The sequence below is a fragment of the Haliotis asinina genome, chromosome 4 (assembly GCF_037392515.1).
Source record: "Haliotis asinina isolate JCU_RB_2024 chromosome 4, JCU_Hal_asi_v2, whole genome shotgun sequence".
Classification (NCBI taxonomy): Eukaryota; Metazoa; Mollusca; class Gastropoda; order Lepetellida; family Haliotidae; genus Haliotis; species Haliotis asinina.
The window spans coordinates 8,933,231-8,949,494 of record NC_090283.1 but is presented as its reverse complement, the minus strand read 5'-3'; the positions used below and the strand labels follow the sequence as shown (position 1 = coordinate 8,949,494).

At 38.5% G+C, this 16,264-nt stretch overlaps 1 protein-coding gene across 1 annotated transcript; it reads left to right on the top strand.

Annotated features, from left to right (window-relative positions):
• Positions 1-5,263: 5,263 nt before the first annotated feature.
• On the top strand, positions 5,264-7,827 carry LOC137282297 (sulfotransferase 1C2-like). The gene is made up of 6 exons (XM_067814038.1): positions 5,264-5,426; positions 5,633-5,789; positions 5,978-6,162; positions 6,491-6,594; positions 6,915-7,095; positions 7,730-7,827. Exons 1-6 carry the CDS (start codon positions 5,264-5,266, stop codon positions 7,825-7,827), a joined length of 888 nt encoding a protein of 295 aa, XP_067670139.1.
• The last annotated feature ends 8,437 nt before the right edge of the window (positions 7,828-16,264 follow it).

The window sequence follows — 16,264 nt, the reverse complement described above, 5'->3', positions numbered from 1 at the left end:
TCCATTATGGAACAATACATAAGTTTTATAAACTGAAATTGTGTGCGCAGTACATAACTTTACAATTTCCTGTCAAATTTTAGAAACATCCATCCCAAACTCAATTCATGAAAAGTATGCATTGACATAACATGTAAGTCAACGGGCATCTCGTCAAGTGTCCGAATATAACTGGTACGTCTCCGTCGCATTCATGGTCCCAACGTTGGAATTATATATATATCGGCAATGTCGTCGTCTGATTTATTTATTTAAAACAGCGTCGTTGTTGTTGCTGTTGTTTCGTTGTAGTTGTCTTTCCTCTGTGATGTTTTTCCCCCGTATATGGCAGGAAGTGTTCTAGTAGTGTTTTCAATTCGTTGAACTCATTTCGAAAATGTCACCAGACAAAAATCCATTGTTCGTTGAGAACATTAAAAAAATAATTAAGTGATAACACATTCCTTTTAGCTGTTAATAAAAGATGGTATAAACCTTCGGACTCCCTAACATGTAATGTAAATATGATTTCCTATTGTTTCAGGTGCAGTACATTAAAATAGTGATTTGCGTTTTAATTTGACAGACAAGGCGGTCGCAGTGTACAGAGGAACCCACACAAAATTGGAAATTTATATCTATGATGTTTCTATATAAAATATAAAGAAATATATCAGAATAAACAATCAGTGTCCATACATTATTTCCGTTTTTGTTCTTTAATGAACGAATGAGTTTGGTGTTTGGTTCAGCAACAATCCAGCAATATCAACACCAGAAACACCAGAACATGCAACATGTAGGAAATCGAACCCGAGTCTTCGGCGTGACGGGTGAACAGTTCACAACTATGACACCCCCACCGCTCCACCTGCTTGAGACTGGGATGAGTGCTAATTACACATACTCGCAATTTACCATGGGTTAATTATTATCCAAATTCATGAATGTCATAAATCACGAATATATTATAATGAAGGCCAGTTAAAGTTCTGGACATAATTAAAGTAAGAGAGGAAAACTACTGATATAATATCTTTAACTTGACAAAATCACTGAAATATATGTGATCTATACTTTAAGTTGTACGCAAATAAATTCATGATAAATTCAGATCACGACATTGAATATCTTGTGGACACCTAGAACTGCAGTATGTTACACAATTTATACAGCAAGAAGTTACTTTTACAGATAATTCATGTGTTAGTAACTGTAAATTAAATACAAATATCGTTAATTAATCATTACACTTTGTTAATCATCTCTTTCATTATCATTATATTGATATTAATCAGAAAATTATATGAAACTTTGTACAATTAAATTACGGACAGACATACAGACCTACTCAATCAGAAATACATTGTGTCAAGAACAGAAATTAATGCAAATTTTATGTTTAATCCATAACCAACATGATTATGTGAATTGGTGGCCACTTTTATCTATGTCATAAGAACCTGTCCTGAAGTGACGGTATCACTGCAAAGACTTCAGTAATTACTCATTGAATGTGATAATCACCTGAAATCTATCCATCATCTGAAATCTATCCATCCACACGTATACTGAAATTTCCTTCAGCGAGTGAGTCAGTGAGTTTTCAGCCCCAGTAAAAGACTTTCACATATTTCGCAAAGGAATGAACATTATTTTCATCATAGATGTGAAAACTGCATGTCACGAAATTCAGTAAATGATGTCCAAAAAATGTATTTGTATTTAAAGGTTTGTGCCTGATATAATAATTATATCATGCCCTTAATACGGATACAAAACACACATACTCTCCGTTAATGCCACCAGTGGGCCACTGGTTTGCCGACGGTGCCACCAGTGCCACCGTTGGGCCATCGAAGATCAGCTGGACACGCAATAGGTGGCCCACTGATGGCCACCAGTACTGCATACGGTGGGCCATGGGTGGCCCACCATCGACGTGCTATCTGGGGTGGAATACCAAACACCTTAAGAAAAGAAGAAAAAAAGAGAGAAAACACTAAACAAAAACAAAACAAAACAAAACAAAACAAAACAAAAAAACTAAAATCCAAACAAACCAAACGTCCACTGGTTGATGTAGGTGAACAAAGACCTTTCAAATCTGTAGAACACTGGCCATGACTTTTAGTGCTTGAGACAGTTGAGAAAACATCTCTCAAACTGAACCCTTTTGCAATATCTAAGCGTATTCAAGGCATAGACGGCGAGGTTAAAAACGATCAGGTTCTTTGCTGATAGAATACAGCAAGAAACAGCAATCTACCAACCTTATGTCAACAGTTTCGTTTGTTGGCATTGCTGTTTCAGTTACGGCTAAAAGAACGCTCGATGCCAGTAAAGGAATTGTTCTAAACAGGGATCAGTTGTTTGCTGATATAGCTAAAGTTGCCATGGTGTTTGAAATGAGAGACCAAGACGTTATGTATGTTAAACGCTTCTCAACATGAAAGAACTCACAAACACAACCACTAATAGTTACCTTTTTTCGTTTTCAACACTGACATCCCTGACATCAATTATAGCAGGTTACAGCAGTATCAAAGTTGATACCTTTATTCCAAACCCACTGAGGTGTTTCAAATGTCAAAGATACGACCATGGCGTCAATACGTGTACAAGACCTGTCACCTGTGCTCACTACAGTGAGCAAACTCATACAGTGAAAGACTGTGACAATGATGTTAAGAAATGTACCAACTAATCAGGGAGTCACGCATCATGCTCTAAAGACTGTCCTGTCTTGAAACTACAGATGAAAATATGTAGAATTAAAATTTCCAGAAATATCAGTTTCTCTGAAGCAAAAAAACTAGTTCAGTCTGAAGAACGCACATAAAAGTATGCGTCTGTCGTTCATACAACCCCTAGAATACCCCCCAAAGTCACAACATTATCCACTGACTGCCATGACTTGACATGGTTAAACGCTGAAGCGCTTCAAATGTATTCACATGAACAATCAACTAAAAAATCTGATTCACTCTCTGAAATACAGACTCTTTCTCAAGGCCATCACCATCTCCAACACAGAAGAAGTTTCAAGTACAAATAACACTAATATCTCAAAGAAATGTGAAACAAAACAAAGCAAGTTCTGAATCTTCGAAAGGACATGAAAGTGATAGGATTTCCAATCCATCTATTTAATAAGTTTGGATCTCTTGAAAGAATGGATGTGGCGTTAAACATCCAACCACGGGCAGTGTTGTCAGTCACGATTTGAAGAGGTCATCCTACGACGATGTCGTATTGGCCATACGAGATATACTCATAAATACCTTTTGAAAGGTGAGGATCCTCCGATTTTCACCCCTTGATGAAAGTATCACAGTCAAGCATGTCTTGCTTGACTGTGCTGAATACTCCATCACAAGGGATAAATATTTCAATCACGACCTATAAAGGATCTTTTTACTAGTAACAGTTCTCATTTAATTATTGCCTTTTTAAAAGAATTAGATTTGTTATCTGAATTGTAAATAATTATATATTGTATTATTGGTAGTGTAGATTAATAACTGAAATTGTTAATGGTTGTACCCTAAAACGGTAAAAGGGGTTGGAGTATTGTAACATTATTGTCCTCCTGAGAGGGTAGGTAAGTCCCAAAACATTCTATGTAAATTTTGTACGGCCAACAATTTAATCCTAGTATATTTGTTGGTTTTAATAATAACTAAAATTCAATATAATCGCTAATGGCTGAAGAGATGGTGCAAATGCATCTATCGTCCATGTAGGTAGCAAAGGTACTGTTCCCATGGTTCCCGTTGTCCCTTGTATGGTGATCTACTTTCAGTTGTTGACGATATGTGGCCCGTATTTTATGTTGTTTTGTCCCAATGGTGATAATGGTTTTAATCCACACTTTCCACACTAGTTGTAATTCTAACTGTGATATTACAGCTGTTTCATAGTCCTTTGACGACCGGATTTTATAATGTATGCATATTTTATTTCAATATGAAACATGTTCTCGTCATGATATGGCTGAAATATTACCGATGTGGCTTTAAATATCAACTCACTCATTCACTCATCCATAAGCCAAACAAAATGACAGTAAGCCCAAGATTGCGGATCGCTGGCAACGACTAGCCTGACTCACAAAAGAAGGGCTATATATATATCGCGAGTATGTGCATATATTTACATAAATGAAACACGAATCACAGGAAGGGCATTGACTCGGCAGTGAGTGAGAGCTGGTATCTTGAAAGGGGAGACCTGACTAAAGAACCGGTCGTTGACATAAAATACCCTACCCTGGACACAAGGCCTGAAGTTGCCCACGAGTAACACAGTTTCCTGCATTGATACATAGTACTACCAGTAAGTAATACACTCTCTCCGAGCCTCACAGAACTGACGTGTAACTATATGTGGTTCCCATCGGATTGCAGAGCCTCGTAATATATTGTCAAATGCAGTGACATAATGACAAATGAAACAATGTATGCACATCGGGTGTTATCGACTATCTCAGCAGTGATGTATTCGCAGTAAAGATTTCAATTCTTCGTTACACACTACTGACCAACAATGTAATGTTATATAAAATAAGGTCTACTCATTATGTAATGTTATATGAAGCAAGTGTACGCATCGTGTAATGTAATATAAAATAAGTGATACATATCCCGTAATGTTATATAAAATAAGTGATACACATCGTGTAATGTCATACAAAATAAGTGATACATATCGTGTAATGGCATAAAATGAACGTCCAACGGGTGCGTCATATCACATATATGCGTAGTACCACGCATACGTACCAGTAGTACACACCTACTATCCAGGATAGACGCTGTGAGATTGTGGGTGTAGGAGTACCGGTTGTAGGAATTCTCAAGGTATTCAGACTAAGTGTAATTTTCATAATGTAAGGACCGCTCTAAGCCAGAGCTGTTAATGAGTTTAACAATTCATATATATATATATTTCTGACAACCGATTCGAAACTCAATTCCAGATCATTTTTGAATAGCAATATGTGCTAATTTGATAGGGTAGTGCATCTGTGGAACAGTAGTTCGCTGGACAGAGGTGAAATTGTTGCCTTCCTGTAGAGAGCGAAGATTGCAGGTTTCTGGATTACCTACATTTTTCTTCTAGTTTTGAAAGCAGAATGCTTATGCTCTTGTGTTAGTAATAAACAGACCTCTGAAAAACTGTAGGCTTTCGGTCTTTACACATGAAGGTGAAATGTTTAGTCGCAAGAGGAATATTATTTAATTCTGACTAAATTTGAACTCACATTAATGTGTCAGGCGAGATGTCGACACTAGCAGAGAACGCAATGAAGGCAGGGGTTAATATTGAACTGGTGATGGATGACGGCAACGTGCAGGTTGCGTTCATGGTAGACAGGTTGAAGAATGCGAAGGTTCTTCCTATCCGCGATGATGACATCTTACTCTGCACTTACCCAAAGTCAGGTAAATAAAGTCATGAATAATAACTACGGTCATGAGTAATTATATCATTTGCAAACATTCCTCATTCTAAACAATTCTAAGCGGAATAATGGCCATAACATTGTCTGATCTTCACATCTCATACGTTTAGTTGGAAGTGTTTATGAGAATTATGGAATGGTGAATTCCCCTTGGCTTGGCATTCTTTGTTGATACAAACACACAAGGTACACACTGGACTTGGGAGATCCTCAACATGATCGTGGCTGGCAAGGCTGAGTATGCTAAACACTGGCAGAACTCAGCCTGGCTGGAATACAGGACGGAGGAAGAACTGGAGGCACTGGCATCACCAAGAATCCTGCACACACATCTGCGCCCAAGGTAAGAAATAAATCTTTATAAAAATGAGTTGAATTTTATATCTGACGAGTTGGAATACATTATTTTCATTGAACACTTAGAGGCAGAAACTACATGAATTTGTTATGTGAGAGTTGAAGTAGGAATGTTATTAATGTTAGCCGGCCGTTTCCAAATTCTATTCAATCAGAAAAACTTATTAACTACAGCCAACTACCAGAGACAGTGTGGGACAAAGGATGTAAGGTGGTCTACGTCACGAGGAATCCCAAGGACTGTGTGGTGTCGTGCTACAATCAGCTGTCCAAACAGGTCTGGAAGGACAATCCTGCTGGCAAAGCTAGTTATACTGGGACCTGGGACGACTTCATCGATCTTTTCCTTAACGGATGCAGTAGGTGTCTATCATCAAGTGATCTGTTCCAACATGTAGCGTTGATGTAGTTGTATTGATAATGTTCACGAAACATAATATACACTTTGAGATACGTCAGACGACTGATGTTGACGTCTCCACCCAAATATTACTGTGACATTATTTTCAACATATTTCAAGCAAAGACAAACTAAACGTGATCTATGTTTTACACCTGATACAGATGAAGATACGCAATTTGCAGCATGATTTTGGCAAAATACTGTTATAATTATATAATGTTATAATTATTACGATTTCATTAACATGTGTAACATATGAACATCCTTCCCTATGTCTGTTTAAGTACCCCCAGTTCCCTATTTCGAACACGCCATTGAATGGACTAACATTTCTGAAGCCAAGAAAGACATTGAAATTTGCAGAGTGCACTATGAAGACATGAAACAGGTACGTGTACAAACGTGCGGAAATACTTTACAGAATTTCCTACATTTGGCAGGTGTGTCCAGGTATGTAATATATGCACAGACCTCTATATTTCCTTGTAGTTATGTAGATGTATGAGGAATATCACAGTGCTTTACACAGACACGTTTCTCGCTTGTAAGCGAGCTACACTCAAATCCATTGAAGAGCGTCCAGCCAGTCAGAAAGCAACATGTATATGTGAGGTGAGACAGAAATATATAAATCTATATATAATCCATATGATTAAACTGTAAAGGCATAGGTCCACTCACATTATCAAGGAAATATTCCCTTTTCAGGATTGCGTTCGGGAGATACGAAGAATGGCAGATTATCTAGGCCGACCACTGTCGGATAAGGCATACTACGACATATCAGAGGCGTGCTCTCTTAAGAATCTCAAGCATGCAAACGAAAAACTCAAAGATCAGACCTACCACTTTCGGTGGCAAGATGGTTCAAGTGGATATTTCAGAAAAGGTAAGGCCAATTCAGGGAGGATGCTGAGCTGAATGGGAAGACACCTATAAAAAGTAGGCATTTTTTGCGTTCCTCCGATGTTGCATATCGTCTAATTCAAAACAGCCATCGTCACGATATTTCTAAAGACCAAAAAATATGTACTACTGTTTCACTTAGTGTACGTGATATTTATGGCCTTAATTGGTCACTTCCTTTGACCATGCCTGCCATGAAATGAATTCGAAGTGCTATTGTTTCCCTTTCTGTCCATTGCTGACTCTTAACATGTCCATTTTGTCAAAACCTGAATTTATGCCCACACCTACTTTGTCAAGCAGTCCGGTATTTCGACTGTGTTAAGATGACCGCGAGCAAGATAATGCCACTCGCAGGAAATGCTCTGGGGTTGACCTGGACTTCCGCTCACCATAACCATGCATTCATGTTTGAACTCAACACATCTTTCGTCTTGGACAACATTCATCTTAATTCAGAGCTGGTTCTTTGTCGTCACAAGTCATATTTACACGTTGACATATGTTTACAGACATAGTGTTAACATTAAGGACATTCCCACAGTTATATCTAGAGAACTCTTAATTTTGAATATGAGACATATTCATGGAAGTATAAAGACAGTATTGTGTTACAGGTATAACTGGTGATTGGAAGAACTGGTTCACGGTTGCCCAAAGCGAGCGCTTTGATAAAGTGTACAAAGAAAGGCTAAATGAAACATTTTCATATTAACATTGTTGAAAAGAATTAATCATTGATTGTGTTCAAATATACAGTAAACAGTTCACTCAGTGTATTAGCCTCTTGAACTAAATATCAGATGCTGTTTTGAACGTCAAACATGTTTATCCTACAGATTATTGTGATGACTCTTTTCCTGAGTCATGCTTGATTATTGGATTTCGCCAGTTTTGTATCAATAATGCGGATTCCCTCATTTGCACGTAAATGGTGTGTCAATGTCTCGTTGAAAAAATTACGATACCCGCAGATGTGGAACTGAGCTGCCCTACACATGCTCTCTTGCCTTGAATTAATGTTGATAAGGTGTTCCATACATGCCAGCACTTCGACCAGTTTTGTTTAAACTTAATCCCACTTATTGTGTTGAGCAAACTGAATGTAAATAAAGTGTTGTCAATGATGTCCGCAATATTAAATTTGTCTTTGAAGTTAGAACAGCGCCTTTGACCACTGTACTTTTGTCATGGTTTGTCATCCGATATCGGCAGTGCTTTAGACACTTACTAATTTGTTGTTTAACGCCGAACTATGCAACATTCCAGCTATATGGATCTGGATAAGACCACCCAGTGATCGACAACATGAACATCGATATACTGTGACAGTTTGAATACGGTGACTTTTGTCAACCAATTCAGTGAACCTGACTACCCGATTCCTCTAGTCGCCTCTTACAACACGCATGAGTTGCTGCAGACCAATACTGACATGGATATTCAGGGGCTTGACACTTCCTCAATTTCGCGAAAATGTATATGGCATACATTTCAAGTCGTACACATTCACACATTTTGTTAAAAGGCCGTTCCCCGTGTCCCTAGGAACAGGCGTTTTGAGCACTATACCGCACACGTTAGTATTATGTCCATAGCATACCGCCCAAGCTATTTTCAAACCCGTCCTCCATGTGGGTTTGTTAGGTGCAGGTCGGCTGTGAGGTTTCAAACCCTCTTCATCATTCTCTAACAGGACTAGTTACCTCATCAGCATTAGTCGTGGATGCTAACAATCTTTACGAGTACACAATTCACCTTTGCTGTACGTGGCACCCGTGGCGAGCCACCTCCTCGTGGTGGGTGCTGGGTAACGCCGAGAGCTCGCCAACACCCGCGTAGTGGACCCGGGGCCACCAACCCATTTGCCATGGGTTGCGGCCCTGTGTCGGTGGAGGAGGGGATCCTGGTGGTTGAGGGCATGGGAGCAGGACCAGTGTTCCTAATGCCCAATACACCACTTTGGCCCTGACTTCACCTAGACGGGTGGTTGAATGGGGCCGTTTCAACCAATCGGCTGGTCATGCCAAGCCCTGTGCATAGATAATATGTAACTGCACAAAATTTGATTTGGAATTGTTAAAACTTTAGTCTCGGCACCCTTTGTTCAGAATATTATTTGACTTGAATTTTGTTTACATGAATTCTGCCTAGAGTCTTATGCCCAGAAGGCGGTGGCTCATGGGCCAATCTGGTGGAAGAATTAATCTTTTGGTTTTTCTGCTGGAGTATATCATCTGAGTATCCTTGGTGCTGCAAGTTGGAAACCCGCTTGTGTTTAGCATTGTCCTTTGTGATACTCCGTGGTGGGTGGGGAGCTCGGATGATGAAACATATATACTGCCTATGGAATACCAAACCCCCCAAAAACGCAATAAACGTCAACTTGACAACGATGATGACGACCAACGACCTTCCAACTCAATCGACTATTGGCCACGATTTTTAATTCTAGAAACTGTAGACAAGACGCCACTGAAACTTAACCCTTTCGCCATTTCCAAGGGTATACATGGCATTGCAGGTGAGGTGAAAAACGTTAGACGCTTGCGTTCAGGCTCTCTGCTGGTTGAATGCAACAGAAAACAGCAAGCAAAGAACCTCATGTCAACAGAAGTATTTGTTGGAATTCCCGTCTCTATCACTGCCCACAAGACTCTGAATACCAGTAAAGACATAATCAGAGACAGAGATGGATTGTTTGCTGATATGTCAGAGTTAGATATTGCTTCTGAGATGAAAGATCAGGGAGTGATTTATGTTAAAAGATTCACGATCCGCAGAAACAATGAAACGGTCCAAACAAATACTTATCTGTTCTCCTTCTCATCGCCAAATCCCCCGAAGTCTGTTAAAGCAGGTTATTGTAGTCTTTCAGTTGACGTGTACATCCCAAATCCTTTGAGATGTTTTAGATGTCAAAGGTATGGGCACGGTGTTAACACTTGTACCAAGCCTATAACATGCGCCCACTGTAGTGAGAATACTCATGTCACAGAAGACTGTAACAGTGACCATAAAAAGTGTACAAATTGTTCGGGAAATCATTCGTCTTTCGCCAAAGAGTGTCCAGTCTGGAAAAAAACAAATGGAAATCAATAAGATTAAATTCACCCAGAACGTCAGCTTTTCTGACGCCAAAAAACTTGTGGAATCTGCAGCACATACTGAATCATTTGCATCAGTTTTAAGAACTCCTGAATATACCTCAAAAGTAACTACCTCGTCGATACATTGCCAGACATATTTGACGTGGGTTAAAACAAATAATGCTCAGTTCGTTTCACCCGAACATTCTACTCAAACCTTGACATCTTCTGTCAACACTCAGGTGGTATCTAAAGCCGGGTCACAGTCCTGTAGTCAGACTTCATCTGTATCTGGAGAACAATCATTGTCTCAGTCAACTCACAAATCACGATCAAAAACAAGCTCTAAGAATATTGTTCAAAGTAAAACTGACTCAAGAACAGAATCTTCAAAAAAGAGTGGCAGACCCCAGAAGGGTTCAGAAAATCCTGTAAAATTATTTAATAAATACGGATCGCTTGAGGCCATGGAAGTGTCAGAAAACTTCCATCCCATGGCACATAGCTTGTCGCCCTCGAAAAAGGTGAGGGGTAGATCCCCTATTAACCCACCAAAGAGATAGTGTATTCCAAAAATATTGTACAGTGGAACTGCAGAGGATTGAGGACTAATTTACATGAATTACAGCTATTAGTCCAAGATGTTACACCTTCAGCATTATGTCTCCAAGAGACATATTTAAAACAAACAGATACATTTTACCTTCGTTATTTTAATGCATATCATTGTGTTTCACCTCCAGGTGATAGAGCCACCGGAGGATCATCCATTCTAGACAGTCAAAACGTTATTCAAAGCCCTGTTCCACTTAATACTAATATGCAGGCTGTTGCAGTGAGAATTACTTTACATGTAGCGTTACGCTATGCTCTCTATATATTTCACCGTCTTCGGCGTTTGCTAAAACCGATCTTCAAGCTCTATATGATCAGCTCCCGAAGCCCTGTATTATAATCGGCGATTTAAATGGACACAACCCACTTTGGGGTAGTGTAAATACAAACACTAAAGGTAAACTGTTGGAGGAGTTTTGTTCTGACAATGATTTATGTATTTATAATGATGGTTCCAACACATATTTACACCCTGGGACAGGGACCTATTCTGCTCTCGACTTGTCACTCACAAATTCAGAACTACTAAATGAATTCGAATGGTTAGTCCACGATGACCTCTGTGGAAGTGACCATTTTCCTACTATATTAAAAGCTGTAACTCCATCTGATGTTCCTCCATCATCAAGACGAAATTTTAAAAAGGCTAACTGGGCTTTATATGAAACACTGTGTGCTGAAAAACTTAAACCTGAACGTTTTTTTTGACGTTCCTGATGCCATCAAATGTTTTTCTGATGAATTGAATTCCATAGCTGATGAGTGTATACCAAAGTCATCTGTAGTTCCACATATTCGAAAACCATGGTTCAGCGATGAATGCAAACAAGCTAGGAAGGCAAGGAAAAAAGCAGAACATTATTTCCGTCGCCATCCTATGGTGCATAATTTAAATAAATCTTAAATTTTAAATGCTAAAGCACGGCGTACTTTTAAACAGAACAAACGCCAATCTTGGCAAAATTATGTATCCAAAATAAATTCTCGGACACCTATGTCCAAGGTATGGAACATGGTCCAGAAAATTAAAGGTAAAGGTACTAAATTTAGTGTCCATCATCTTAAACATGGAGATCAATTACTTACTGATAAGTCAGATATTGCGAATAAACTGGGTGAAACTCTCGCTAAACATTCTTCCTCTTAGAATTATACATCTAAAATTCAGCAATATCAAAAACAAAAAAAGAAAATTATTAATTTCAATTCTGATAACGGGGAAGATTATAATGAAACGTTTTCTATTCATGAACTCCATACTGCTCTTGATCAAGCTCATGATACTGCTACAGGAGCTGATAACATCCATTATCAACTCCTGAAACATTTACCAGCATCCTGTCTGGAAAATCTCCTAAGTATTTTTGATGATATTTGGACATCGGGTAACTTTCCTCCTTCGTGGCGTGATGCCATAGTGGTACCAATACCTAAACCTGGACGTGATCATACAGATCCATCGAATTATCGTCCGATTTCATTAACTAGCTGTGTTTGCAAGACCATGGAACGCATGATAAATAATCGACTTGTTTGGTACTTGGAAACAAATAATCTCATAACAGATATTCAGTGTGGTTTCCGTAAAAACAGAAGAACTATCGACCATTTAGTGCGACTGGAATCATTTGTTAAAAACGCACTAATTAATAAAAAACATGCTGTGTCTATCTTTTTTGATCTTGAAAAAGCATATGACACCACCTGGAAATATGGCATTTTGAGAGATTTACATGACTTTGGCTTGCGAGGTCGTTTGCCTGACTTTATTGCCAACTTTTTAAATGACAGACAATTCCAGGTCCGTGTGGGTTCTACCCTGTCTGATCATTACAATCAGGATCAGGGTGTTCCACAAGGCAGTATTCTGTCTGTCACTCCTTTTAGCATCAAGATCAACAGTTTATCAAAAGTTATAAACGATTCAATTGATGGATCGTTATTTGTGGATGATTTTAATATTTCTTGTCGTGGTAAAAATATGCATACCATTGAAAGGCAACTACAAATTTTCCAAATCGAAAACTAACTGCATACATTTTTGTCGTAAATACAAACCCCATAAAGACCCTGAACTGTCTCTAGATGGGACGCCCATTAAAGTTGTGAAGGAAGCCAAATTCTTGGGTCTAATCTTTGATTCACATTTAACTTTTTTACCACATATTAAATCACTTAAAACTAAATGCCTGAAAGCACTTGACTTGTTGAAAGTTGTTTCAAATTCAAAATGGGGAGGAGATCAAGCTACCCTTCTCCATCTCTATCGATCACTAGTTCGTTCTAAACTTGATTATGGCTCAATCGTTTACGATCGTAAACTTCTTGATCCTGTCCATCATCAAGGTCTGAGACTTTGTCTTGGATCTTTTAGAACTTCACCTATTGACAGTCTCTATGTTGAGGCTGATGAACCTTCTCTTCAGCAGCGCCGTATAAAGTTAGCTTTACAATACATTACTAAATTATACTCTAATCATTCTAACCCTGCATATAACTGTGTTTTCAATCCCCTTTATGAGGATTTATACAACAAAAAGTCCTCTCTTGTCCCGCCTCTAGGACATAGAATTAAACCTTTTCTTTCTGCTGCTGGGATTCAGCTGGAAAACATAGCTCCCTCCCGTCTTCTTTCTTCTCCTCCTTGGCAATTGGTTAGGCCACAAGTTGACCTAACATTAACATCATTTAAAAAGTCAGAAACAAATGACTTACAATATAAACAAGAATATCATCAATTAAAACATAAATATAGCAATTACAAACCCTTATTTACAGATGGGTCCAAGGACGGTGGCGCTGTGGCTTGTGCCACTGTCATTGGATCCAGAACAATATCTTCTAGATTACCAGATAATAGTTTCACAGCAGAAGCTAAGGCCATATTAACAGCTCTCAAATATATTCAAAGACACCCTAAACGTAAACAATATATAATCTATTCCTATTCTCTTTCTTGCCTTCAGGCTATTAAAAATATTTCTTGCAAACATCCACTTTTAATAGAAATTATTGAATTGTATAATGATCTTGCTACTGGCCAATACGACATCGTCTTCTGTTGGTTACCCAGCCACGTAGGCATTTCTGGTAACACATTGGCTGACCTTGCTGCTAAAGCAGCACTCAACAAATCTGTGACACAACTTCTTGTACCTTATAGTGATTACAAAGCCACCATTAGATCTTATATCCGTGATCTCATGCAAAAGACGTGGGACACCCAAGTGGGTATCAATAACTTACATGAGATAAAACCTTACATTGGTTATACCCACTTGGGTTGTCAGTCCAGATTTGAAGAGGTTATTTTACGACGATGTCGTATTGGCCACACACGATATACACATGCATATTTGCTTAAAGGTGACGATCCTCCGTTTTGTATCCCTTGTGATGAGAGAGTCACGGTCAAACATATTCTGCTTGACTGTGTTGAATTCTCCATCACAAGGGATAAATGTTTCAATGTCAAAACTGTCAAGGACCTTTTTAACACTGTAAGTTGTCATTTAATCATTGGTTTTTTAAAAGAAATTGATTTTTTGGTGGAATTTTGAAAATTATGTTGTGTAAATAGATGTATTTCAATGATTGGTAGTTTGAATTAGTAACTTGAATTGTTGGTGGCTGTACCCTCAAAGGGGGTTAAAGTATTGTAAAATTATTGTCCTCCTGAGAGGGTACGTAAGTCCACAAACATTCACAGTAAATTTAAGTCTACCAGGATTTTAATCGTAGTATTCACGTTCTTTTAATTTCGGCTAACTTTTCGTACAATCGCCAGCAGCTGAAGGAATGGTGTAAATCCAACTAGGGACCATGCAGGTAGCAAAGGTACTGTAAGTCCCCATGGTTCCTAGTGTGGTGATCTACCTTCTGTTGTTGGCGATCTATAGTCTGTTTTTATATTGTATTGTCTAAATAGTGCTATTAGTTTTAACTTTCCAAATAGTGCTATTAGTTTTAACTTTCCATGCTAGTTTTAATTGAATTTGTGATACTCTAGTTGTTTTACTGTCCTTCGTTGACAGGTTTTTACAATGTTTATATGCTCTTTTTCCTTGTTGAATGTTCTCGTCACGATATGGCTGACATATTGCCGATGTGACGTTAAATATTAAATCACTCACTTTGCTGTACGTTTCTCTCCATTTCTCGGTCAGCTTGTACGGAAATGTGCAGTGTCAAGGGCACAAGATTTAATCAAATCCTCCTGTCTCATACAATCAGCCATGCAAGGGATATTGTTTGCAAAGTGATAGCCTCGTGACCTGTTTATTCACAATAAGTATTATGGTCACATGCACGGTACAATACAACAGGATACAAAAATATGCACATTAGAAACGCATTGCACGATCTTTGATCCTCCATTTTAAGTACAGTGTAATGTTGATTGCAGTCTGTGAGTGACACTGTCATTTATCATTCTCACCTCCAAATGATAAAGTCACAGGTGGCAGCTCTTGTTATCTATTCAAACAAACCCACAAACGTATGGCTGTTGCTGTCCTACTTACATTAGAGATAGCTTCTACGCTTTGTTCTTTGTATATTTCTCCTCCTTCAGATTTTCAGCAGTTCGATATTTTGGATATTTTTGACCAGCTCATGGGTGATCTTAACTGACAGGACACTTTATGGGTATGTACCGATAGTAATAATGAAGGAAACATTGTTGGGGACTTTATTTCATACAATAACTTGTGCATAGTTAATGATGGTTCAGCCACATACTTACATGCTGTTTCGGGAACTCGATCTGTCGCACACTCATATCTATAATTACATGTATAACGACACTCATATCTATAATTATATGTATAACAACATTCCTCAGCCCACGATGATCTGTGTGTGGTAGTGACAATTTTCCAAATGAACAGTCACCAAGTAGTGCAATATGTGGTTATGGACTTGTATTGCACATATGACAATATTCAAGAATAGTTCACATATGTATTTTATTGTGCGCAAGCAGCGTCTTTTTCACATCCGCTGTTGGTGCTTAATATGGCAGTAATGGCTGACATCTACTGGTAGGAAACACTCACGATATTGTCAGTGAAGTATGGAGATGCACTGATAGGAAACACTGTTGATCTTGACAGTAATGCATGGAGATGCAGTGATAGGAAACAGTGATGATACTGAGAGTGAAGCACAGTTATGTGCAATGTGAACTAAGCCGTGCTATGTGCGGATTATCAACGTTTATATTTTGAAGTACAGAAAGTGGTACTCATTGCTGATGTAATGACACATGAAATAATGTGTGCGCATCGGGTTATGTCATTTATGTACTGTCATGTGAAATACTTAGTACCTATCAGGTGTCTTATCTTTGCAGTACTGTATCTTCATTGGTTCTTACCGACTAGCCATTTCAATGATGTATTTTCACGTAAAATAAGTCGTACACTCTGGCTGTTGACTAGCCGAACA